The 27,751-nt window shown below is 41.3% G+C and overlaps 1 protein-coding gene across 1 annotated transcript in view; it reads left to right on the top strand.

Moving 5' to 3' along the window:
- Positions 1-2,027: 2,027 nt before the first annotated feature.
- LOC134340465 (insulin-like growth factor 2 mRNA-binding protein 3-B) overlaps positions 2,028-27,751 on the top strand; it is a 42,333-nt gene continuing 16,609 nt past the window's right edge. Inside the window, exons 1-2 of the mRNA XM_063037762.1 lie at positions 2,028-2,692; positions 3,789-3,849. Coding sequence (XP_062893832.1) covers positions 2,518-2,692; positions 3,789-3,849 — 236 coding nt within the window. The 5' untranslated portion in view covers positions 2,028-2,517. The remainder of the gene's footprint in view (positions 2,693-3,788; positions 3,850-27,751) is intronic.

Genomic DNA, 27,751 nt, shown 5'->3' with positions numbered 1-27,751 from the left:
GAAACGCTTCAGCGCGGAAACCGGCCCTTCGGTCCGTCTAGTCCGTGGCGAACTGTTACTCTGCATAGCCCCAATCGAACCTGCACTCGGACCAGATCCCTCCACACCCCATCCCATCCATGTACTTACCCAAATTTCTCTTAAATGTTGAAAACGAACCCGCATCCATCACCATTTTCTGTGTTTTTTAACCTAACCTTTCATTTACACTATAATAGAGTCATAGAAAAGTATTGAACAGAAACGGGCTATTCGGTCCTTTTAGTCCGTGCCGAACCATCTAAACTGCCTCTTCCCATCGACCTGCACCCGGATCAGAGATTTTTCCAAACACCCAGTACAAGGTGAAAGTCAAAATTCGAAGTCAATTTATTATCAAAGTATATACAGTATATGTCACCCCGAGATTCAATTTCTTGCAGGCATTCAGGGTAGAACGAAGAAAAACAACAAAATCGATGAAAAACTACACACAAACACAGACTGACAAACAACCAATGTGCAAAAGAAGACAAAATGTGTAAATACTAAAATAATTATGCTGAGTTGTACAGTCGTTGAAAATGGGTACATTTCTGTCAGTTGTGAAATCAGCCCAGTGCAAGAACAAAAACAAGATGGAGTTTGCTGCCCCATGAAATGGGTGCATTGAAGAACTTACCTGCAGCTGCCCCACGGGCACCGTAGAAGCAGTGTTCACTAGCTAATACACAATTTTAAAATAAATTTTACACTTTTTATGATTAGTAAAAAAAAATCAGAGGTAACTTTCAGTGCAAATTGCTCAATGTTCCTAAACTGTAATGGTGAGAGTTTTTCCTGTTGGTGCAAGAACTGAGGTGTTTTCGATCTACGGAATTTGCTGAATGTGTAAAATCTTCCATTTAAACCCGCAAACAGACCACTTTAGATAGGAAATTAATTCTAACGACTCAGTTGTTTACATATTATAACCACATCGGGGGTAAAAAGAAGTAGTTCGCATCTATTTGAGTTTCGCAGCTCAGGTGTACTGTCAACAGGGAAGTGGAGGGGAATTACGGTAACATCGGAAATTATAAACACCATAAATTTTGCAGATGCTGGAAATCCAGAGCAACACACATAAAATGCTGCAGGAACTCAGCAGGTCAGGCAGCATCTGTGGAGGGAAATAAAGAGCTGACGTTTCAGGCCGAGACCCTTCACCGGGAGGTTCTTTCTGATTCACCGAACTCGCGTTCAGACCAAAGCTAATTGTGTTTTATGGACAATCTTTCGTCAATTCCAGTCAGTTCCCCTCCGAAGAAAAAGATCCTGAACGTGTCCCCGCCAACGGGCAAGAGAAGTTCACATTCGCCTTGTGTCCCCCCCCCCACCAAAAATCATCAAAGTCTTCCCGCCGCAGGCTTCGTCAACGGGGCTGTGTGCGCTGCCCTTCTGTGTCCCGGGCCACCGGGGGAATGCGCTGGCAGCGAGCGATTTCCTGGAAAGTTAGCGCTAGTGTCAAACTCTGAACTCTTTCCCTACCGCTGCCCACCGGAGGAGTTTGCCTGTTTTAGGAGGGTTTGAGAGGGGCGGTGGGGGTGGGCGTGGAAGGGGAGGGGCGGTGGACAAACTCTCGCTCTTGGCGAGCGGGCAGGGCACGAAGAGCCGTGCGCTTTCGTTTCACTGACAAAGCCCCGAGCGCCATCAAAACGCGAGTACCCTCTCCCCTCCCCTCCCTTTGGGACCCAGGTTATCATCTGCAGGAAACAGCACCACAGAAAAAGGGGCTTTGGCGCCAGATAGCTTTCACTCATTGAAAAAAAGAGAAAAAAAATAGCGTAACCGTCACCACCCAGGAGATTGTCATTCAGAAAAGTAATAAAGGAAACCAGCGCGGGGGGTGGGGGGGGGGGATCTCATCAATATCACAGCCCGCTCTGAATGCACTACCGCCGGCCCGGGAGCTGGGGGCTCCCGGTCTAAAACAAAGGACTCCGGGGATTTCACAGTGTGTGTGTGCGCGCGCGCGCGCGTATATGTGTGTGTGTGCGTGTGTCTGTGTGTGTCTGTGTGTGTGTGTCTGTGTGTATGTATGTGTGTGGATGGGGAAGAGGGGAAGGGTTTGTGTGTGTGTGTGTGAAACTGACGCTATCCTTACACGTGAGGGGCTGGCCATGGGGAAACCACGTGGATTTTTCTCCCAGGCAAATATTTCAGTCATTTTTTAAGGTCGATTTTATTTGGAGGCGGCGCCAGCACGGGCGTCCTGTGACATTTTCAGGCGGACTCCACGGGGTTTGGTTAGGGGGGAAGAAGGCAGCTCACCACAGCCCGCCATACCGTTCCACAAGTCCCGAGTTCCGGCTAACACTTTTTTTCCGGTCTTTTTTTTATTCCCCTTCCCCTCCCCTTCGAGATTCCCTTGACCATCTTTATTATTATTATCGGTGCTTTCTTTAGGCGGAGTGATCATTATTGAAGGTGCCGCTTGTTATCTTTTTTCTCCGCTTTTCTTTAAAAGCCTACAAAAAAAAAACAACACAAGCCAAAATGAATAAGCTATACATCGGGAATTTGAGTGAAAGTGTGACCGTGCCAGAGTTAGAGAGTGTCTTCAAGGACTGGAAGATTCCGTATACTGGACAATTCCTGCTCAAAACGGGCTATGCATTTGTAGACTGCCCGGACGAGAACTGGGCAATTAAAGCCATCGATACCTTATCCGGTAAGCGATTTCAACCAATATCGAACATAGACGGAAGAGTTTTGAGCCCGACTTGTGTACGCCGAGCCTTCGATAGACCGTGTTCCTATAAATGGCCGAGGCGTTCAGGCACGGCACGATCGCAATGGCTTTTGATTCTTCACAAACACGTTAACGGTGCAATCGTCCTTACTGATTTTATATAGTTCTGTAATTAATATACAGATGCGACGGGGGTGAGGGATGGGGAGTGTGCAAGGCCAATTCTCTCCCTCTCTTTCGTGAGGGAAGGGTGCTGGTTTATATTTTTGGAGGTTTACAGGTTCTCAGTTAATTACATCCAACACACGCGGCGTTTCAGCATCAGATCAATTTTCCAATCCGCACTTTTAGATGGCGGTTCAGCGACACGGTTGGGGTCTGGGGATCACATCCCAGGTTGTGGTGAGGGACTCGCTCCCCATGTAGGTCTGGGTATCTCTTGGGCAGAATGCCTCGGCGTTTGGACTTCCCCCTCTCTATGATAGTAGGCCATCATATGCAAGGCTCCGCAATAATACCACGTTTGCAGTTTCCATCTCTTGCACCTCGTTGAAGCCCGGTTCCAGCCGGCAGTGGTGCTAACTATTGCTCGCCTTCTCCATTTGCCCCAACAAGCGGCCGGTCTAAATCGACGCCTAGAACCCCTCCCTCCCCCTCACCTCTCAGAATTAATCTTGAAATTTAACACGGAGTGTACGATGGGGCACGGACCGAGCTGAGATCGGCCATGCTGATCGTTGTAAATTTCACATAAGAACAATTCTAACCATTTAAGAATATGTAACTTTACCATGGTTACGTTTCTACAGGAAACGGATTGCAGTCATCTCTCCTATGAAACACCTCGGTAACTTGTTAGGAGCGAAATTTCTCACAATTACGTGTCTAAAGAACAAAAACACAATATGAAAACATTATTTACGCTCACACAATTTTAATAAACACAATGGGACGAAAACAGACACCCCACACCCAATTTTCACCCTCGTGTTTAATTTCCCTCACTCTGCGAGATGGCACCGTTGAACACAATTTGAGCGGATTAAAAATAATAAAATATACAATTTACTTACAGGTAAAGTAGAACTTCATGGAAAACACATTGAAGTGGAACACTCAGTGCCCAAAAGACAAAGGTAGCTTCTATGCATTTCTCTTTTAACTGGAATTGTTTGGAGAGTTGTGTAAAATGATTAGGTGACTTGTTTGTGAATCTTGATTGAATGTGTGTGTTTTATTTAAAACAAAAGGCGTTAAATGTTATGGAGGTTATTTCGAAATTATGTTACTGCAGAGTGGTTTATATTTTAAATTAATTGTTTCCTGGAAATGTGACGTTGTAGCAATGTTAATTTGGGAGAAAGGTGAAAGCAGCGAGTGCGTGTTGTCTGGAGCAGTCTGAAGAGGTGGCGGGGGAACTGGATCGGTGCGGAGGAAGCGACCCTAGTGTTGTGCAGGTTTAAAGTTCTCAATGCTTCTTTCAAAGCTCCCGAGTTGAGAATGGGGCAAGGGCAGACGGTTACCCCCCCCCCCTCCTCGTAAAGTGCTCGAAGGCATCTCATCAAAACGTTGGTTCAGCCTTAGGTTCAAGCCCCATTGACTCCAATCCGATCGGGGAGCTGCGGTCGCGCTGAACGGTTGTGGAAATTAGTTGGAAGAACTCTTAAAAACACTGTGAGCGTTCACAAGCTCTGTCCACAAAGCGACAAGGGACACGCTATATTACAAGTATTCCTCTTTGATTTAGCACTTCACGAATATGTTGCCATTTCCTGTCCATACCTTGGCTTGTGTGTGCGATCGTTTAACAAATTCTAATCAGTCAGAATTTTTTTGCATGCGTCCCCTTTTCAGAACGGGATGTCTCTATTAAAACGAACTTTCATTAAACTCTCAGTCAGAAACAATGAACAACCTAAATGTTTTTCCTAAAGTGATGGGTGATGTAATGTGCACTCGAGTCTGGGCTGAGCTAGTGATAGAGCTGTTAGAATTAGTGATTGCTGAAGCTTCAAAGCATTTGTGTGTGTGTGTGTGTAATTTCTTCCAGTGTAATTTCTTGTTTGATATGAGTGTGTGATTTTAAAAATGAAATTACATTTTGTGGTTAATCTGGTAAACTGGGTTATGCCCGTGTGATAAAATACTGGAAAAAGTTGGCCTACAAATGCCAGAAAACAAGTTAAGTAAAAACAAGTACTAGTTTCAAAATAATAAATTAAAAAAATGATTTCACTTGATGCGATTATCCAATGCAAATGTTCCAGTGGGAAAACAGGTTACTAGTTAAGTTAAAATTACGTTATTGTTCTCGATGTTTATCTTAGTATTTAAAGCAGGTTGATTTGTACTTTATAACTAATGTTAATTACTAATTATAAAGCATGAAAGTGCCCAGACCGCGTCTGGCTTTATTTTCAAAGAAAGTTTAAATAGAATTTGTAACTTCAGAGAACTAGTTTAAATTCTCCACAGACCAAAACAATAATCAATTTCCATAGTAACAATCTTTGATCATAAATTTTAAAAAATGGCCACCTTATTCTGGATAACTGTGTTTACTGACTAGTCTCAAAATGATAATTGACAACTGTGTAGACTGTGAGCAGAATATTTTTTATTTTTGATGTGTAGGTAAAAGAAAAAAGAGGCAACATTTCTTAGATTCCAATTCTTTGCCTCCCTTGTTTATTTACAAGGTTTTAGAATATCCACATATCAACTGAAAATGTTGTGGCTTTGAAAGCTCAAAGTACATTTTTTGGGTTACTTGGGTAACTTTTATTTTATATATATAAAAAAGAGTTTAGATACTTTTAGTGGAAATGGTGCCATGAAATCCCAAAAGTTCCAAAAATCCTACCAAGGTGGTAAAGTTGAATTGATGGGAGTTTAAATAGTGTTTTAATTGGGAAATATGTGGAAAATATTGTGGAGGTATAAAATGTTGAAATCCATCTAAAAGATTAATTAAAATCAATAATATCATCCAGGTAGCTAGTGAAATGAAACATGAAAAATCATCCATTTACTGAAATGAAAAATTGGTTGCATTTCCATTGCAAACTTTTAAGAAAGTTTAGTAAATGAAGTTCTGTAAATAAGTTATTTAAAAAGCTGATGTCAATTTGTATTTCATGAAAAAATTCTAAAAGAAAGCCTATTTCAAGTTTATTTCTCCTGGTATATCTGGTCCTATGTAGCAAAATAAAGTTAAAATTGCTTTATATAATTTTGGAAATTATATCTTGGCATTAATCAAGGTAAAGTTAATTTCTTTAAATACTTACCAATAACATTTTAGCTTGGATATTAGACCGAATGACTTAATTTGCCCTATGTCAATTATTTGCACACAATTTGACTTTTAAAACTTTAACATTGTTTAATTTAGGCCACTTTTGTTTAGTAAATAAGCTATGTAACAATGCATTCATTTCAAATTACATATATTTTTAAAAAGAGCAAATAATTTTGATAATGGGTTTTGCATGTTTGGGAAATCTTGATCAAACTAGTCTCAGAAACACAGAACTATACTTAATTCTTATAATCATATAAATAAAATGTTATTTTACTATAAAAACCTAATGCAAAATAATTGTCACAAAATGCTTGGAAATGTGTTCATTTAAAAAAAAAGTGTCAAGTTTATAAAAATTTAAGAGCTGGAAACTTAAAATAAAGACTGGAATATCAGAAATAATGATTGAGCTATTTGGCTTCTGGGGAGGAAAAAAACCATGAGCATTCTTGATAAAGCCCTTCTCCCAACCTAACTTTACCCTCTCCACAAAATGTCAGAAGCACACAGGAGTTGCAGCAATGTCTGGTATGGGGCGATGAATTAATGCTGACTGAGATTCCTGAAACATGATGCTGTTTTCTCTCCCCATCCTGCACACCCCCTGGTCTGTGTCTCTATTTAATATTAAATGTCCGTTTACATGAAAAGTAATTATAGAAATTAGTAAAGTTTGGAAATGAGACATGAGAAGAAAAACATCCTTAAACAATGTTTAAAATGAACTTGCCACATATTTAGATGAGAAAAATTACATTTTTAACTATTTCATAAAATCTGATAAAATATTTTTGTTGACAATACAACTGGTAGAAATCTAGTTAATTTTGGTCTAATGGCGGATGTGCAAAAATATGCTGATGTCTTTTATGTAAAATGAGAAATGGCAAAAATACCTATTAAGCCAATGCTTGGTTGATACAGATAGTAAGTCCTGAAATGCTTGTCATTGTTGGAATGTTTAAAGCGAATTGTTATGAAGGAATTTTTGTTTTGGTTTTGAAATTCAGCAGAGGAAGGATTGAGGAACATAATCTAAAAATGGCATAAGAAGATTAAATTAACCTATGGATTTGCTTAAGAAAAATATATGGAATTGTCTGTATATCTAATAGTGCAGGCTATTGTCATTTCTGAGCTATTTTGAAGAAAATGTCATAAAATTAGTTATTTTAACAATTAGACAATTAGCAAGCTGTAGAAAGGCCTTGGAAATGAATGTTGCAAAGATTTGCAAACCTTGCTCAATTTGTAAAGACGTAGTTCTCTTTTAAACGTCTTCACCCAGAGCAGTTAGTTGAGATGAACAGATCAGAAGGTTCCAGATTCTTCTCGTGGTCTATGCTGAGTTAGCTAATCTCAGCCAGGGTTTTATTGTCGATGGGGGGAGGGGCAGGGGTAGAGTGTGCTGGGGGAGGGGCAGGCTGCACAAGTGGCCCCAGTTTCTGCAGTAATGAAAAAGAATATTGATTAGTATTCTCACTTCCAAATTACAACCAGGATCTCTTGCAATGAAGGCATGGAGGTTTGGAAATAGGAAAGATTTTGATGGGTGTTCTCCAAAGGTGATCTTACTGCCTAAAATTGTGTGGGTTAAGCGATTCCTTGAGAGAGTAAGAGATCTAACTCTGCTAGATATCTGAGCCAGAAATCGGAGCCTTATATGGGAACTTTGGGAGGGGGAGCATTGACCAAAACACTCCAATCTCAGAAATGACAAGGTGTCTTTACCAAACGTGTTTAAACCTTTTGCATCAATGGTGTTTGTAAGTGTCAAGAAACTGTGCAGATACAGTATTTTGTAAGGGTGGGGGCTGCAATCTGTTGTACCTTTGCAGAAACCTCCATTTCTCAAGTCCTTTCCTGGATGTGAAACATGTCGTAAATTCCTTGCATATAAAACACACAGTGGGAGGGGCTGTTTATCACCAAGAGGCGACTTTAGCCAAGATTTAGTAGTTTATGACTTTATGAATGAAGTCTTCCCCATTGACGTGCTTCAAACTAGTTCTATTTCTGTTTGTCGAGAAGGTGGGAATGATTTTTTTTGCTGATTTTTCTGTAGATACGTTGCCATTCAAACGAGAAGGAAATGAAATAAGATCTATGATCTAAAAAAAATCAGCCAACTTGCAGCACAAAATGGTGGCAGAGCCTCTTCCCTATTATTCAGGCAATCATGACCTTTGACCCAGACCCTACACTCTGCTAAATGGATTCCAGAGCTGTGCTGCTGAAATCTCTCTTTTCACTCAAAACCTGCAGAAAATTATTAATGTTACGCATCTCTTAAAGAGTGAAACCTAGTGGAAAGAGAAAGCATTTTGATTCTGAAAGGGTCTTTGAAGGCTTCCCTTTTTGTGTGTGTGTGTGTGTGTGTGTGTGTTTTTTGCCACCCTGCCCCCACTTCTCATTGTAACTTGGAGTTTGCCTCCAGAGTGTCACCTCCTAACCCTGCGGCCTTTGAGTACAATAAGTAGAACATTCCTGATCTATGTGCTCCTTCGCTGCTGGAGGGGTTAAGAGATGGTGTCAGGACTGTCATAAAGTCTAATTGAAGTGAATCAGTCAGGTAGTAGCTCTGGGGAAGGGGAAGCTCGTGGGAGAAAGACGTGCAATTTGGTTTTTAAAATCCCTCAGCTACACAGTCATTGTAATAAAGATACCTTTATTTTGGTCTTCAGAGAGCCAGAAAACACTATCAAGTGGTCAATATGCTCACTGTTCATAAAGAATACCCTTTGAACTGTTGTAGAGGGAGTTGGGGAGGGGGTTGGGCACAGGAAGACATTTTGTCAAGTCATTTGAGTGTTCTGTTACTGTGTTGGGGGGTTGGGTTAGGCAGAGGAAGGAGAGAAGAAAGGGGGAGGTTTAAATAGCAACTTTGAACGTGTGCATCGATAATTTGGAGGGCCTGGCCCGTTGCTGGCTGAGAGACCACAGGGTTTGCATGAAAACCTTCACACAGTTTCTTAGCGTTCAAGGCATTCCCAGTGTAGTTTTGTCACATTAATGGCAGGGTTTAGTGAATGGTGAGGTAACTGGGTTTCTCACAGCAACTGCTGGAGGCTGTTTGTGAAAAATTTGGGAAGAAAACGATAACCAGTGCAGAGTTGTGGTGAGCTGTGATCTTTGTGGAAGTTGATCAGTTGTTACCCCTCAACCATCAGGCTCCTGAACTACCGTGGGTAATTTCACTCTCCACATCCTGTGGACTCCCTTTCAAGGAGCCTGCAATGTATGTTTCATTATTACGTACCACTGTCCTGAACTGAATCCACAACTTATGGATTCACTTTCAAAGACTCTACAACTCATTCTCAGTATTATTTATTATTATTATTAGTTTTTCTTTTTGTATTTGCACTTTGTTGTCTTTTGTATATCTTTGTCCATCTTTGCTTTTGTGTAGTTTTAAAATTTATTGACTTCATTGTGTTTTTTGTATCTATTGTAAATGCCCGCAAGACAATGAATCTCATGGTGACATATACCTACTTTGCTAATAAATTTACTTTGAACTTTTGATACTTAGCCATTGAGAGAGAGATTCCTTGGACTCACAGACTCCTCAAATACATGCCTGAGTTATTTCTCATCTGAATTAGTTCCAGTTAAAGGGATTGGTTTCAGTTAGCCAGCAATCCCTTTAAGACTTAAGACTTGAGGAGCACGTATTGCTCTGACTCTTTGTTTTTAAAGCAACACTGATAAGGAATCCACAGTAATGACACTTGGACAGTCCCAACCTGCAACACTGAAGTTAACGTGATAGGTAGGGATCAGCTAAAAGAGCACTGGGGTTCAATGACTTAGTAAGCCAAATTTAGTTCAACTAAATATATGGGATTCTATCATTTTTAGGAATCATATTCCAAAATTCCATCCATTTCCCCATCAAGGTTGTCTTTTAATTTAATTGAAATTACATAATGTATTTAGAGCCATAATTCTTTTTCAAGCAATTTATTGTTTCTGACATAGCACATAGCATTCTTCCTTGTATAATTAATTAGGCTAAGCTCGTCTAACTTGTCCTCGTAATGTTCTGCATCTATCAATATTGTACCCCATTACATAAACTCTAAAGTTGCAACCCATATTTTTAAAAAATATAATGTTCCTGCTGGGTATTTGTCACAGTTTAATTAGATATAGACATTACATTGTCAAACATCACGTTACATTGATGTTCTGGTGACATTACTGAATTATTCTAAAACCCTAAATAAGTTCCTAATAGCTTAAACAATAATATCCCCTTTAAGAAAATATAATTATATTTAAATCTGCATCCTTGTTGAATCATTTTCTGGGTTGAAAACTTGTTAAAAATGTAAGGATTGTCTGTTCAAAATACACAAAGAATATTGGTGCATTAATCAGTAGAAAAGAGAAATATTATGGAGAGAAGGATAATTTACATTGTTCATTTTAAGGTTACTGTAGACTTCATTTTCGATATCTCAGAAAGTCAAGCTCACAAAGAATTTATTTTTATTGTGTAGAATGAGTTAAATATTCCTGGAATAGGTGTGGAAAAAATCAAAGTGCTAAGTGAATTTATTATAAAAGTATGTATCTGTCACCACACACTACATTGGGATTCAGGCACTTACAGGAAAAAGTGTTATAGAATTTATGAAAAACCACGTAAACAAAGACTGACAACCAATGTGCAAAAGAAGACAAATCACGCAAATAGGTAAAAAAGTAAATAAATAATACTGAGAACATGTTGTAGTGTCTTTGAAAGTAAGTTTGTAGGGTTGTAGAATCAGTTCAGAGTTGTTGAGGTGAGTGAAGTTATCCACACTGGTTCAGGAGCCTGATGGTTGAGGGCTAATAACTGTTCCTGAACCTGGTGGTGAGAGTCCTGAGGCTCCTGTACCTCCTTCCTGATGGCAGCAACAAGAAGAGTTTGTTGCCTGGATGGTGAGTCAGGCTTCCCAACCTGGCTGAACGGTATTGGTTCATGGTATAAAAAAAGCTGGGAACCCCTGGTGGGGGTCCTTGACGGCGTGATGATTTTGACTATACATTGCTCCAATTTCTGCTGTTACATTCACTGTACTGCCTTAATTATACCCAGGGTCCATGAATATTCATAGGAGCTGCTGAGTGTTACAATGCACAGTACGTATAGATTTTCTAGTCATCTGCTGGATCTGGAATTGAATCTAGCATCTGAAACACTTTAGGTTACACAGGATGGTACTCAGTATTGTCTCAACATAGTTTTTCCAGTGAGGATAATGTGTAATTAGAAAGATCATTATCTACCTGTTAACTGTGGAGGGTTGCTTGCAGGTGGTTGGTTTCTGAAGCTGAATTTTGGTGAGAAGGAAGGAGTGTTGCCCTTCTGAACGATGGGCAAGCTGTATCCTTGTAATTAAAACTCATGCTGTCATCTTCATCTGAACAACTAAGACCTGCCCTAATTGAAATCAGAGGCAAATGCCCAGAATCAGAATCAAATCAAAATCTCAATCAGTTAACTTCACACGTCTTCACTTCCCCCGTCATTGAAATGTTCCCACAACCAATGAGCTCATTTTCATGTTCTGCATGTTTATTGCTTTCTTCTTCTTCTTATTATTATTATTTCTTTATTTTTGTATTTACACAGTTTGTTGTCTTCTGCACTCTGGTTGAAAACCCAAGTTGAGTGGTCTTTCAGTGATTCTGTTATGGTTATTATTCTATAGATTTACTGAGTGTGCTCACAGGAAAATGAATCTCAGGGTTCTATATGGTGACATATATGTACTTTGTTAATGCATTTACTTTGAACTTTGAAATCAGAGTCGGATTTATTATGTGACATATATCATGAGATTTGTTGCTTTGCATCAGTGCTACAGTGCAATTCATAAAAAGTTACTATTAAGTTACAATAAGAAATATATTTAAAAATAAACAAGTAGTGCAAAAAGAGTGCAAAATAGCAAGGTAGTGTTGATGGACTGTTCTGATGGTGGAGGGGAAGAAACTGTTCATAAAATGTTGAGTGTGTGTCTTCAGGCTCAAGCCTGTATATCAGCAATGAATCTCAGGGTTGTATACTTTGAACTTTGAGCCTGTATGGTCGCAATGGGAGATCTGTGTCTTTAATGATGAACACTGCCTTTCTGAGGCATCGTCTTTTGAAGATGTCCTCAGTGGTAGGGAGGGTGGTTTAACTCCCAAGACCACAACATCATCGTGATGAATCAGCAACATCTTTGGAGTGAGTTTAAGGAAATAGTCCAGTTGAGGATTATTTTCTCAATTATGCAACGCTATGAAGGATGGTTCTACTCCCAAGCATGACAGCCTCATCCTGATAGCCATCATGGAATGGCATAGCAGCCTCGATGGGACAAGTGGCTTAATTCTGCTCCTCTATCTTATAATTACAGTCTTATACATAGCACATTGACAACTTTGGAGTGAGTTTAAGAAAATAATCCATTTATGGACTAAAATTGTTATAGAACCAAAGGGTAAAATTAAATTCAGTAAGATTATAATTTTGCTCTGGTCTGCCAGTATGACACTGCATACCACAGCAATACCGCTGTGGTTTCCAATCTGATTGATTCAGTATTGAAGTGTTTAACATGTCAGGTTGCTGTTTCTGTTATGGAGTTCCTCATGGTGCCCTCACCCAGTAAGTACGCTGATTTGTAGTTCCTGGGTCAGTGTGGCTTTATTATATTGGGTCTAAAAATGTTGTATTATTTTAAAATAATGTAATTATTTTAGTCATTTAATAAAGTAGTCAGTATTATTGATTTGTATATTTATTACTATTTGCATTTTTTTTGTATTTGCACAATTTGTCTTCTTTTGTACACTGATTGTTTGTCAATCTTTGTTATGTGTAGTTTTTCATTGATTCTATTGTATTTCTCTGTTCTACTGTGAATGCCTGTACAAAAATGAATCTCAGGGTTGTATATGATTCACAATTATGTATTTTGATAATAAATTTACTTTGAACTTTGATTTTGTAACTAGCTGATGTTTAATCTCGCTCCAAACCGTGTTGTAGATTTGGTTATAATAGTCTTGCAAGTACTGTGTTTGTCAATATGGAGCGGAGAGGGAGTTTGTAAATCTGGCGGGAGCAAATGATGTTGGGAATGGCGAGGGTGGAATGCCACGGGAAGGAGTGTCAGGGTGGGGAGTGGTGAGGAGAGTGCAGACACACCCAGTCCTGAGTCACCAGGCAAGGTATTTTATTCCAAACAATTGGTTTGTTGATCATTACAGAATGTCTCTCTGGTGTTTCCCACTCCCTCCCCTATCCCTTCCCCTTTTCCCAACCATGATTCCCTTCTCCCTGTCCCCCTTCCCACTCTCTGTCCACAATAGAGACCCGTATCAGAATCAGGTTTATCATCACTCACATATGTCATGAAATTTGTTTTTTTTGTGGCAGCGGTACAGTGCGATATGTAAAATTACTACAGTACTGTGCAAAAGTCTTAGGCACCCTAGCTATATATGTGCCTAACAACACAGCTATTTTGCATTTAACAGTGCTAAATCATTGTAGCTAACAATTTTGTTTCTGATAATGTTACAATCTTCTAGAAGGTAGTGTGGTAAACTGTAACTAAGTATTTCTATACTATATTTTAAAATGTTCTTTATTCTGCCTTACAAATTTACAGTATTATTTCTAAATCTGCAACTGCTGTTTCTGATAATAAGTTTCTAATATATTATTGAATACTGTAATTTATATCCAATAGTTTTAATTTTTATTTAGTTGTGTTAAAATTTTAACATTTTTTTTCTTCATTGATTTGTTGTTTAATATTTATTAGTCTTGAAAAATTGGAGCTAACAATATTGTCATTGTAACTAAGAGGGTTAAAACTGTGTTACGTAAAGTGTTATCAGATTGTTTTTAACCAGATTATTACATCTTAACTAATAAGGCTAGTCTATTTTTATCAAAGTATTATAATTTTGCATTCATTGTTGCATTAGTGTATTTACAGGGCTGAGTATAATTCTTCAAAATTGTTAAAATGTATTTTTGCATCCTATTAGGTGCGAGTTGATATATTCAAATCTGATGATGTTGCTATATTGTATCTCAGTTGCACTGCAGAGTATCACATTTTGTAATTTTATCAGTGTTAAATACTGTAATTGTGCAACAGTTTTTGTACTTCAGTATTTGCAAATGATGCAATCTTGCTTTATGTTATCAGGACACTATTTTGCATAAATTACCGTTGTTATGCTGTATCTAAAATGTACCTAAATGTTCCATTTTGTAACCAATAATGTTGCTAATCTTATACATAAATGTTACATTATTATCTCAAACAATATTGCTATATTCTAACCATGTCAATATTTTATTTTGAACAACATTGCTATATTTTATGTAACAATGTTGCAGCTGGTGGAGGTGTTTATTTTATCTAACAACATAGTAACATTGTCTAATACAGTTGTCATGTTGTATCGGTGTTGATACACTATATCGAAAAAGGGTTGCTAGCTTGTAGCTAAGGTTACATCTTGATTGATTTGATGACATTTATTGTATCTAGCAATTTCTCAAAATTGAGGCTGAATTTTACCAAATTGTAATAGTGTTGCAACACTTGAACAAGAATCTATTATATTTTATCCTCAACTTGATGAAATGAATAGAGTACAGTAAAACAGTGATGTGATATCCAATCAATATTGTTGGCCACAATGGTAGCATAGCAGTTGGGGTGACTCGATTACAGCCTGGACTGTTCTGGAGTTTGGAGATAATTTCGAGTGCCATCGGTAAGGCAGTTGCAGGTCCTTTCCACGAGCAGGTGGGTTTCCTCCAGGTGAACCTCTTCCCTCCAGTCCAAAGACATTCTGGTTAGTCTTGTGCCATTAAGCAAGGGGTCTGCTGACCCCTTGCTGGGAACCCCTGGGTTAGTACTTTAGTTGATCTTTGAAAATCGTCCTGTGATTAGGCTAGGGTTAAAAAGGTGTGTTGTTGGGCAATGTGACTTAGTGGGTCTGTTCTGCGCTCGCTGTATCTCTAAATCAATAAAGTAAAAATTGTTATTCTTCTCCTACACTGTTGTTATATTTACTTAATGGTCTTGTTACATTGTTTTGGACAGACTTGCTATAGAGTAACATTGTTTAAACATTGAAATTATTTATTACCTAGGAAAATATCACAGATGCTTGAAATTTGAAGTCTATGTTATTTCAGACAGATGATAATTAGACCTCCTCTTTCCACACATCCTGCCTTGCGTGCTGAGTGTTTCCTGCATTTTCTCTTTGTAGCTAAAAATTTTGCCAGATTGTACCCACCGGTGTGTCTATGTTCGACTTAATCCACTATCAGGCTATTGAACCAGTGTGGATAATTTCACTCACCTCAACACTGAACTGATTCCACAACCCACAGACTCACTTTCAAGGACTCTACAATTCAGTATTAGTTTTTTATTTGTTATTAATGATTATAAACATGATTATTATATTTGCACAATTTGTCTCTTGCACATTGGTTGTTTGTTTTGTGTGTAGGTTTTCATTGATTCTGTTGTATTTCCCTGTTCTACTGTGAATGCCTGCAAGAAAATGAATCTCAGGCTAGTATATGGTGACATGTACATATCTACTTGGAACTTTTACTTGGAACTTTGAACTTTTGAATCTACTCCCTGACTTTTGTATCTTCTGTCTGATGGAAGAGGGGAGAAGAGAGAGCGACTGGGGTTGCAGAGGGTCTTGAGAAATAGTCTGGATCTATGCCTCTGAAACAGCTGCCAGTTGAGTATTATTGTTTATTGTTACAGTTCACTCATGTATTCACCCTGGTAATGCTAAAACAGCTGCCTGTACTTTTAAGAGAAAGCAGTGACATCATTATGCATGTGTGGAGTAGAAAGAAGAGTTACCACGTTCTAGAAAGAATGTCATGTTCCCCTTAAACATTTCACCTTTCATTCTTAACCCAGGACCTCTGATTGTAGTCCCTCCCAACCTCAGTGGAAAAAGCCTGCTTGCACTTATCTGATCTATACCCTTCATAAATTAGTATACCTCGATCAAATCTCCTCTCAGTCTTCTATGTTCCAAGAAATAAAGTCCTAACCTATTCAACCTTTCCTTATAACTCAGGTCTGCCAGTCCCGTCAATGTCCTTGTAAATTTTCCTCATTCCCAATATACAACAGGGTTTAATTTTCAAAACAGTTTTCTGTCCAGAAATGTTGCAATATTTCATCCAAGTTTTGCTCTTTGCTTTTATCTCTTAGTGTTCTGTATCTAACATTCCTTGCCGTTGCAAACACTAGAGATTCTGCAGATGGGGAGCAAGCAGAAGGAGGTGATAAGAAGGTGAGGAGAAGGGAAGGGGTAGGAGGGGAGCCAGAGGGGGAATGCAAGATGAGGGAAAGGGAAGGGGGAACATTGCCAGAAGTTAGAGAAATCAATGTAGATAATTAGTACAAATGCAGGATATCTGGTATAACTGTTTACCTTCCCCTTGCAATACTAGATCCATTTCTTGTAGAACAACTTGCTGAAATCCTGAGTTGTTGACTTATGGACTGTTGTTCAAGGACTCTTCAAAGTTTCAAAGTACCTCTACTATCAAAGAATGTACACACAATGCAACTCTGAGATTCCATCTTCCACAGGCAGCCACAAAACTAAGAGACACCATGGAGCCGTTCAGGGAAAACATCAAACACCCATTGTGGGGAAAAAGAACAAATTGCACAAATGGCAAAAAGCGAGTGAACAAAGAGTATCAAACATCAAACCAGGAGTTAGGAGTTAGGAGTATTCAGTTTAGTTCAGTTCAGCACATGAATCTCATGTTCTCAATATTTATTGTTTATTTATTTATTATTATTATTTTGCTTTATTTATTGCTTCTTTGTACTTACTGTGAATGCCTGCAAGAAGATGAATCTCAGGGCTGTATATGGTGACAAACAAAACTGCACAAAAATCTTGGGCACATATACGTATATAACTAGGGTGCCTAAGACTTTTGTACACAGTAATATATTTGTCAATGTGGAGCAGAGAATGAGTTTGTATATCTAGCGGAAGTGAAGAATGTTGGGAATGGCTAGGAGTGGGGTGCTGCAGAAGGGGTGTGGGAAGCAGTGTCGGGGGGGGGGGCATACACACCCAGCCCTGAGACACTAGGCAAGGTGATTTGATCCCAAACAATTGGTTTATTGATCATTACAGAATGTCTCTCTGGTGTTTCCCACACCCTCCGCTCTCCCTTCCCCTTTTCCCCAACCATGATTCCCCTCTCCCTGTCCCCCTTCCCATTCTCAGTCCACAATACAGACCCGTATCAGAATCAGGTTTATCATCACTCACACATGTCATGAAATTTGTTTTTTTTTTGGGGCAACAGTACAGTGTAATACGTAAAATTACTACAGTACTGTGTAAAATTCTTAGGCACTCTAGATATATATATATGTGCCTGAGACTTTTGCACAGTACTGTATGTATACTTTAATCATAAATTTATTTTGAACTTTGAACTTTGGTGTTGTAGGCTGTGGGAGCTGAATGTGTGGGAAAAATAGCATGAGTGACCTGGGGTATTTTTAACAAATCAAAGTCAAAGTAACATTTATTATGAAAGTACCATGCACTAGTTTGAGATTCAGTTTCTTGCAGGTATTTACAGGAAAATAGAAAAATACAATCGAATTTATGAAAAACTATACGAACATAACCAAAGAATGTCAAACACAAGAGATTCTGCAGATGCTGGAAATCCAAAGCCACACACACACACAATGCTGGAGGAACTCAGCAGGTCAGGGAGTATCTGCGGAAATCAATAAGCAGTCGACGTTTCGGGCCGAGACACTTGATCAGGACTGGAAAGGAAGGGGGCAGAAACCAGAATAAGAAGGTGGGGGGAGGCAGAGGAGTACAAGGTGACAGGTAAGGGGTAAGGTGGGTAGGTGGGGCAAGAGGGAAGAAAATGAGGAGTTGGGAGATGAGAGACCAAACGTCAAAGGAGCAGAATTAGGCCATTTAGCCCATCGAGTCTGCTCTGCCATTCAACCATGACTGATTTATTATCCCTCTCAGCCCCATTCTCCCGCCTTCTCCTTGTAACCTTTGACACCCTGATTAATCAAGAACCCATCAACCTCTGATCCAGTGTACCATTCCTGTAATTCACTTCTGCGCCAAGTGCAAGAACATGTTTCCTAAGACATCGATTGAAGCAAGGTTTTTCCATTGATAGTGAAGTGGAGGTTGGCACGATGGTGCAGCTGGTAGAGTATTTTCCACACAGCTCCAGTGATCCAGGGTCGATCCTGACATCCGGTGCTGTCGAGTTTGCATATTGTTACACCATAGAAAGCATTCAGATTCACGTTCAGATTTACAGTGGTGGACGAGAGAGGTGTGAGAGGTAGAAGATGAGAGGGACCGCGGCAGCTACCTCTGCAATCTGCAACGGCACTGTGTGATCCACGTTCAATACTGAATGAGCAGAATGCAGACTGCTCCACTGGGATAATGGTAAAGCTGTTGCCCAAGGATATCAGCTTTTTTACAGCCCGGATGAGATCATCCCTGGCTGATAAAGCAAGGAGAAAGGAAAGAATCCGAATGATAAGAAATGGGAACCAATGATCAGTTTCTTGTGACTAGCTCAACGGTTGGAAAATGACAGATGGGCAAAGAAAGTGTGACCAGGTAACACGCACATGTGAAGTGGAGGGGATAATTCAGCCCCTTGTAGTTCATCATCATCAAAACCCTCAACAGCCAGGCCATTGTCCCTTCCATCATCAAAACCCTCACCATCCAGGCCATTGTCCCTTCCATCATCAAAACCCTCACCAGCCAGGCCATTGTCCCTTCCATCATCAAAACCCTCACCATCCAGGCCATTGTCCCTTCCATCATCAAAACCCTCACCAGCCAGGCCATTGTCCCTTCCATCATCAAAACCCTCACCATCCAGGCCATTGTCCCTTCCATCATCAAAACCCTCACCAGCCAGGCCATTGTCCCTTCCATCATCAAAACCCTCACCATCCAGGCCATTGTCCCTTCCATCATCAAAACCCTCACCAGCCAGGCCATTGTCCCTTCCATCATCAAAACCCTCACCAGCCAGGCCATTGTCCCTTCCATCATCAAAACCCTCACCAGCCAGGCCATTGTCCCTTCCATCATCAAAACCCTCACCAGCCAGGCCATTGTCCCTTCCATCATCAAAACCCTCACCATCCAGGCCATTGTCCCTTCCATCATCAAAACCCTCACCATCCAGGCCATTGTCCCTTCCATCATCAAAACCCTCACCAGCCAGGCCATTGTCCCTTCCATCATCAAAACCCTCACCATCCAGGCCATTGTCCCTTCCATCATCAAAACCCTCACCAGCCAGGCCATTGTCCCTTCCATCATCAAAACCCTCACCATCCAGGCCATTGTCCCTTCCATCATCAAAACCCTCACCAGCCAGGCCATTGTCCCTTCCATCATCAAAACCCTCACCATCCAGGCCATTGTCCCTTCCATCATCAAAACCCTCACCAGCCAGGCCATTGTCCCTTCCATCATCAAAACCCTCACCAGCCAGGCCATTGTCCCTTCCATCATCAAAACCCTCACCAGCCAGGCCATTGTCCCTTCCATCATCAAAACCCTCACCATCCAGGCCATTGTCCCTTCCATCATCAAAACCCTCACCAGCCAGGCCATTGTCCCTTCCATCATCAAAACCCTCACCATCCAGGCCATTGTCCCTTCCATCATCAAAACCCTCACCAGCCAGGCCATTGTCCCTTCCATCATCAAAACCCTCACCAGCCAGGCCATTGTCCCTTCCATCATCAAAACCCTCACCATCCAGGCCATTGTCCCTTCCATCATCAAAACCCTCACCAGCCAGGCCATTGTCCCTTCCATCATCAAAACCCTCACCATCCAGGCCATTGTCCCTTCCATCATCAGTCACTTTAAAGAATTATGAAATTAACCATGGGGGAACAGTTAAGAAAGTGGTAATTAGTGTGGAAGGATTTAGCACCCTGATAGGTGCAGAGATAGTGAGAAAGATTTGATGAAATGAGGGAGATAAACAAAGGGAAAATAAAACATAATTAAACACTCCTTCCCTCTCTCCCATGGTCCACTGTCCTCTCCTTCAGCCCTTTACCTCTTCTACCTATCACCTCCTAGGTTCTCACTTCATTCCCACTTCCCCCTCAACTGCCAACTGTGTTCCTTACCATCCCCCCGCCCCGCCCCACTTTCTTATTCTGGCTTCTGTCCCCTTGCTTTCCAGTCCTGATGAAGGTCTTGGCCCCAAACATCAATAGTCTATCTCCCCGCCATGGATGCTGACGACTTGCTGAGTTCCTTCAGCATTTTGTGTGTGTTACTGATCACAACTTTCAGATTGTTTCAAAGCTCTGAAAACAGTGAAGTACAGGTAGTTTTCAGCACTAGGGAGGTTAACTAGTATAATTTACATTTAACAAGTTACTAATGTGGTGCTCAGGTTGAAATAAATGTGTAACTACTTCAGATGCATTTTAATTGAATGTAGTTGCACCAATGCAGTGTCCAGTTAAATGCATGTCAGGAATAAAGCAAGTTGCATGCTTGTTGCATGAAGTCCCTGGTGGGACTACTTAATTCAGAAAGACTCTTTCAGGTACCTTTGCGAACCTCACTTCAGTCCAAGCAGCTGTAGTGTTCAGACACAGCAGGAGCAAGAATCTTTTTTCAATGTCATATAATGGACAGGAAGTCCCAGGTCTTTATAGCAGAGGGAGGAATCAGAATTAGGTTCATTATTACTGACATGCTGTACTCCCAGTGGCATCTTTATTTGATACCTCCTGCGAAAGTGGCCACTGAGTTTATGTTGTGGTCTTCTGCTGCTGTAGCCCATTCACTTCAAGGTTCAACACGTCGTGCATTCAGAGATGCTCTTCTGCACACCCACTGTTGTAACGTGTGGTTATTTGAGTTACTGTCAGCTTCCTGTCAGCTTGAACCGGTCTGGCCATTCTCCTCTGACCTCTCTCATCAATAAAGCACTTTCACCCACAGGACTGCCGCTCACTGGGTGTTTTTTTTTTATTTTCACACCATTCTCTGTATACTCTAGAGACTGTTGTGTGTGAAAATCCCAGGAGATCAGCAGATTCTGAGATACTCAAACCACCCCATCTTGCACCAACAACCATTCCACAGACAACACACATAAAAATTGCTGGTGAACGCAGCATCTATAGGAAGAGGAAGTCACTTAGATCACATTCCTTCCCGCTGCTCTGATGTTTGGTCTGAACAACAACTGAACCTCTTGACCATTGAGTTGCTGCTACATGATTGGCTGAGTAGACATTTGCATTAGTGAGCAGCTGTACCTAATAAAGTGGCCACTGAGTGTATGTAATATATATTTTATTTTTAATTTATTGAGATACAGCATGGAATAAGCCACCCAGCGTTCTCCCCTATTTAACCTGAGCCTAGTCACGGGACAAATTACAATGACCTATCAACTGGTACATCTTTGGACTGTGGGAGGAAACCGGAGCACCCGGAGGAAACCCACGCGATCACGGGGAGAACGTACAAACTCCTTATGGGCAGCAGCAGGGATTGAACTTGTTTCGCCTGTACTGTAAAGCATCGTGCTAACCGTTACACTACTGTCCCATCTCTTTATTAACACCATATTTTTAGTAGTCACTATATTGACATTTTGCTATTGTAGTATATTGCCTTGACATTTGCAATAATATAGCATTTTTTTCTCTATTGTATTCAACAGTATTGAGCTGTGGTTTTTGTTCGTAAAGATTCAAAGTACATTTATACCAAAGTATGTATGCTGTATACAACTCTGAGATTCGCCTTCCTACAGATAGCCATGAATCAAAGAAACACCATGCTGTTCAAAGAAAACATCAACCATCACCCTCCACGCACAAAAAAAACCCAAATCCCCCAAACAGCGATAAACAATTGAGTGAGAAGCACAGAACACAGAACATCAAATCACAAATCATCCCTGATGAAGATGGCTGAGTTTGTCATCGAAACGCTGGTTATAATCAATACCTGTATCCGGTGGAAGCCCGAGAAGAGTTAATTCGTCATATATGCTGGGAAAGCACTAAATCCCTAGCATCAAATTTCAAAGTTATCGAAAGAGTCCAGGCAGATTCATTTCCATATTAAGTAAAGTATTGTATGTTGTTTTGGACAATACCTTGTGTGTTTCCATATTGAATCCCGCGGTATTGTGTTATCTGTAGTGGTGCAACTTTGCATACAGCATGTTGTTGTATTGCATTTCGGTTGCTATGTTGAATGCTCTAACTTTACTGTTTTGTACCAACTAAGATTGATATCTCATGGCAAATTTGGTAAATGAAGGGATGAGGGATTTGGTATTAGGGATTGGGATGTCTCTAAGCACATATCACAGCACTGGTATAAAGTTCAGGATGTTACGTTTGTTAACTTAAAGAGCACAATTATTCTTTTAATAGTATTCTATTTCACCTAGATTAGCAGAATTATGTTATCGTGCTGCTACCTGGCCTCTCACAATATTTAATATTGCACTTAACCGCAGCAGTTAGCGCGACGCTATTACAGCTCGGAGTTCAGAGTTCACTTCTGACGCTGTCTGCAAGGAGTCGTGCATCCTGCCCGTGACTGACTGCTCCAGTTTCCTCCCACAGGCCAAAGGTGTACCGGTTAATTGTCGTCGTGATCAGGTTACCGTTAATTCGATGAGCTACACCGCCCAGCAACTCATCGGGCTGGAAAGAAATAAAATTAATTACCTAAATACATTGCTGTCATGTTGCTGTATATTGTAGTATTCCTTGGACTGTTGCTGGAATCTTAGATATAAGACCATAATACAGGGGAGCAGAATTAGGCCATTCGGCCCATCGAGTCTGCTCCTCCATTCCATCATGGCTGATTTATTATCCCTCTGAACCCCAGTCTCCTGACTTCTTCCATAACCTTTGTTGCCCTGACTAATCAAAAACCTATCAACCTCTGCTTTAAATATACCCAATGTCACGGTGTCCACGGCCGTCTGGGGCAATGAACTTCACAGTTTCACCACCCTCTGGCTGAAGAAAATCTTGCTCATCTCTGTTCTAGAGGGAGGTCCTTGTATTCTGAGGCTGTGCCCTCTGATCCTCCGCTATAGGAAATTTCCTCCCCACATTCACTCAATATAGGCCATTCAATATTTCATAGATTTTTTGTGCGACTTCTCTATCCATCTTTTGCCAGTCTGAACCCCCCCAACTCGCTTTATTTTACTGACTTGCAATCCCTTCCAAGATCCTCCTCCTTCCTCTTGCCCGTAGCCAGTTACATACATCAAGCATGGCGTTTATTTCGGTGATTGGTATTTTATTTAGCGACGTAGTGCCTGGCAGGCCCTTCTGGCCCTTCGAGACACGCACCCCCCCCCCCACCCAGCAATCCCCCGACAAACCCGAATCGCGGGGTCAATTTACAAAGAACAATTAATCTACCCTGTACAATTTTAGACTGTGGGGAGGGGGGGAACTCAGGGAAAACCCACCCATTTCACGGGGAGAACATCACCTACATGAAATGCTGTTGCAGGAAAGCAGCATCCATCATCAGGGACCCCCACCACCCAGGACATTCTCTCTTCTCTCTGCCATCAGGAAGGAGGTACAGGAGCCTCAGGACCCACACCACCAGGTTCAGGAAGAGTTATTACCCCTCAACCATCAGGGAGGAGGTACAGGAGCCTCAGGACCCGCACCTTCAGGTTCAGGAACAGTTATTACCCCTCAACCAACAGGAAGGAGGTACAGGAGTCTCAGGACTCACACCACCAGGTTCAGAAACAGTTATTACCCCTCAACCATCAGGAAGGAGGTACAGGAGCCTCAGGACCCACACCACCAGGTTCAGGAACAGTTACCACCCCTCAACCATCAGGAAGGAGATACAGGAGCCTCAGGACCCACACCACCAGGTTCAGGAACAGTTATTACCCCTCAACCATGAGGAAGAAGGTACAGGAGCCTCAGGTCCCACACCACCAGGTTCAGGAACAGTTATCACCCCTCAACCATCAGGAAGGAGGTACAGGAGCCCCAGGTCCCACACCACCAGGTTCAGGAACAGTTATTACTTCTCAACCATCAGGAAGGAGATACAGGAGCCTCAGGACCCACACCACCAGGTTCAGGAACAGTTATTACCCCCTCAACCATCAGGAAGGAGATACAGGAGCCTCAGGACCCACACCACCAGGTTCAGGAACAGTTATTACCCCTCAACCATCAGGAAGGAGGTACAGGAGCCTCAGGACCCACACCACCAGGTTCAGGAACAGTTATTGCCCCTCAACCATCAGGAAGGAGATACAGGAGCCTCAGGTCCCACACCACCAGGTTCAGGAACAGTTATTACCCCTCAACCATCAGGAAGGAGGTACAGGCTCTTGAACCAGAGAGGTTAACTTCACTCGACTTCACTTGCTCCATCATTGAAATGTCCCCACAACTTGTGGACTCACTTTCAAAGACTCTTCATCTCATGTTCTCGGTATTTACTGCTTAGTTATTTATGATTGTTCTTTCTTTCTTTTTGTATCTGCACAGTTTGTGTCTTTTCACACTGGTTGAATGCACAAGATGGGCAGTCTTTCATTGATTCTGTAATGGTTATTATTTTATTATGGATTTACTGTGATTACCTGCAAGAAACCAAATCTGTGTATTGTATATGGTGACATATATATACTTTGATAAAAACTTTACTTTGACCTTTGAACTTTATCTCATATTGTGCTTTGGGATCCTTCTTACTGAGAAGTTCCCTTGCTCTTATATCCCATTACTCAGCTCGGCATTTCCTTATTTATTTTATACACCTGGACCTCTGTACCCCCCTCTGCAACTGAATCCTCGACTTCCTAACCGGAAGACCACCATCTGTACAGATCAGAAATAACATCTCCACCTCACTGACAATCAACACTGGTGTACCTTAAGGATGTGTGCTTAGCTCTCTGCTCTACACTCTATACACCTCTGACTGTCTGGCTAGGTACAGTTCAAATGCCATCTGTAAATTTACTGACGACACAGCTATTGCTGGTAGAATTTCAGATGGTGATGAGGACGTGTACAGGAGCGAGCTATATCTGTTAATTGAGTAGTGTCGCAGCAATAACTTTGCGTTCATCGTCAGTAAGACCAAGTAACAGATTGTGGACTTCAGAAAGGATGAGATGAGGAAATACACACCAGTCCTCATTGAAGGATCAGAAGTGGAAAGAGTGAGCAAATTCAAGTTCCTGGGTGTCAGTATCTCTGAGGACCTAACGTGGACCTAACTAACATATAGGAATTGGAATGTAATATTGAAATTGTGCAAGGCATTGGTGAGGCCAAATTTGGAGTATTGTGTATAGTTCTGGTCACCGAATTATAGGAAAGATGTCAACAGAATAGAGAGAGTACAGAGAAGATTTACTAGAATGTTACCTGGGTTTCATCTCCTAAGTTACAGAGAAAGATTGAACAAGTTGGGTCTTTATTCTTTGGAACGTAGAAGATTAAGGGGGGACTTGATAGAGGTATTTAAAATTATGAGGGGGATAGATAGAGTTGACGTGGATAGGCTTTTTCCATTGAGAGTGGGGGAGATTCAAACAAGAGGACATAAGTTGAGAGTTAAAGGGCAAAAGTTTAGGGGTAACATGAGGGGGAACTTCTTTACTCAGAGAGTGGTAGCTGTGTGGAACGAGCTTCCAGCAGAAGTGGTTGAGGCAGGTTCGATGTTGTCGTTTAAAGTTAAATTGGATGGATATATGGACAGGAAAGGAATGGAGGGTTATGAGCTGAGTGCAGGTCGGTGGGACTAGGTGAGAGCAGAGTTCGGCACGGACTAGAAGGGCCGAGATGGCCTGTTTCCGTGCTGTAATTGTTATATGGTTATATGGTTATATTGATGCAGCTTAAAAGAAGGCAATACAGCGGCTATATTTCATCAGGAGTTTGAGGAGATTTGGTTTGTCACCTAAAACACTCGAAACCTTCCGGAGATGTACAGTGGAGAGCACTCTGACAGGCTGCAACACTGTCTGGTATGGGGGGGAGCGGCTATGCACAGGATGTAAATAAGCTGCAGAGAGTTGTAAAATTAGTCACCCAGGACGTGCCCTCTTCTCACTGCTACCGTCAGGGAGGAGGTACAGGAGCCTGAAGACACACACTCAACGATTCAGGAACAGCTTCTTCCCCTCTGCCATCCGATTTCTGAATTGAACTCATGAATGCTACCTACTACTTTTTTTTCGCATGACTTACTTAATTTAACTATTTTTAATATATATATCTACTGTAATTTAGTTTTTTCTCTTTTATTATGTATTGTATTTTACTGTTGCTGCAAAGCTAACAAATGTGGCAACAGATGCCGGTGATAAACCTGTTTATACATTCTCAATATATATTTATCTCAATTTACTTGCTGTTTAAAATTGCCCCCCCCCCGTTTATTTTTCAGTGCATGCACTCATATTCATTCATTTCAAATAAAGGCTGCCTGTTGTATGCACTATCACTCTGTGATTGCTCCCAGTTTTAGAGATTTCAATCTGTAAACCCTTTTAAATGTGTGTTTATATGTGATTATATAATCACATAAACACACTATGTTGCTGCTTGTTAACACAGCCATTACAACCGTTATCCTCTTGATTACTCTAAAACCTGATATATACACTCGGCCACTTTACTAGGTCGGCCTGTTCACCTGCTTGTTCGTGCGACTCTCTAATCAGCCAATCGCGTGGCAGCCACTCAATGCAGAAACTTAGGCAGACCTGGTCAATTGGTTCAGCGGTTCTGCAGAGTGGGGAAGAAATATGATCCAAGTAACTTTGACCGTGCAATGATTGTTGCTGATCTCCTGGGATTTTCATGCACAACAGTCTCTAGACCAGGGGTTTCCAAACTTTTTTATGCCATGGGCCCCAGGTTGTGAACCCCTGCTGTAGAGTTTATAGAGAAAGGTGCAAAAAAAGACAAACAAAACATCCAGTGAGCAGCAGATCTGTGGGAACTAATGAGAGAGGTCAGAGGAGAATGGCTGGACTGGTTTAAGCTGACAGGCAGGTGACAGTAACTCAAATAACCAGGCGTTACAACAGTGGTTGGGCACATGGCCAAGTGGTCAAGGCATCGGACTAGCGACCTGAAGGTCCTGATTTCGAGCCCCAGCCGAGGCAACGTGTTGTGTCCTTGAGCAAGGCACTTAATCACACATTGCTCTGCGACGACACCAGTGCCAAGCTGTATGGGTCCTAATGCCCTTCCCTTGGACAACATCGGTGTCGTGGAGAGGGGAGACTTGCAGCATGGGCAACTGCTGGTCTTCCATACAACCTTGCCCAGGCCTGCGCCCTGGAGAGTGAAGACTTTCCAGGCGCAGATCCATGGTCTCACAAGACTAACAGATGCCTTTACTTTACAACAGTGGTGTGCAGAAGAGCATCTCTGAACCCACAACGTGTCGAACCTTGAAGCAGATGGGCTACAGGACCATGAGCATACACTCAGAGACCACTTTATTAGGTACAGGAGGTTCAGTTGTAAACATCAGAATGAGGAAGAATTGTGATCGAAGTGACTTTGACCATGTTAATGCCAGATGGGGTGGTTTGAGTA

This window comes from Mobula hypostoma, chromosome X1, assembly GCF_963921235.1.
Source record: "Mobula hypostoma chromosome X1, sMobHyp1.1, whole genome shotgun sequence".
Taxonomy (NCBI): domain Eukaryota; kingdom Metazoa; phylum Chordata; class Chondrichthyes; order Myliobatiformes; family Myliobatidae; genus Mobula; species Mobula hypostoma.
This window is presented reverse-complemented; position numbering and strand designations above follow the sequence as displayed.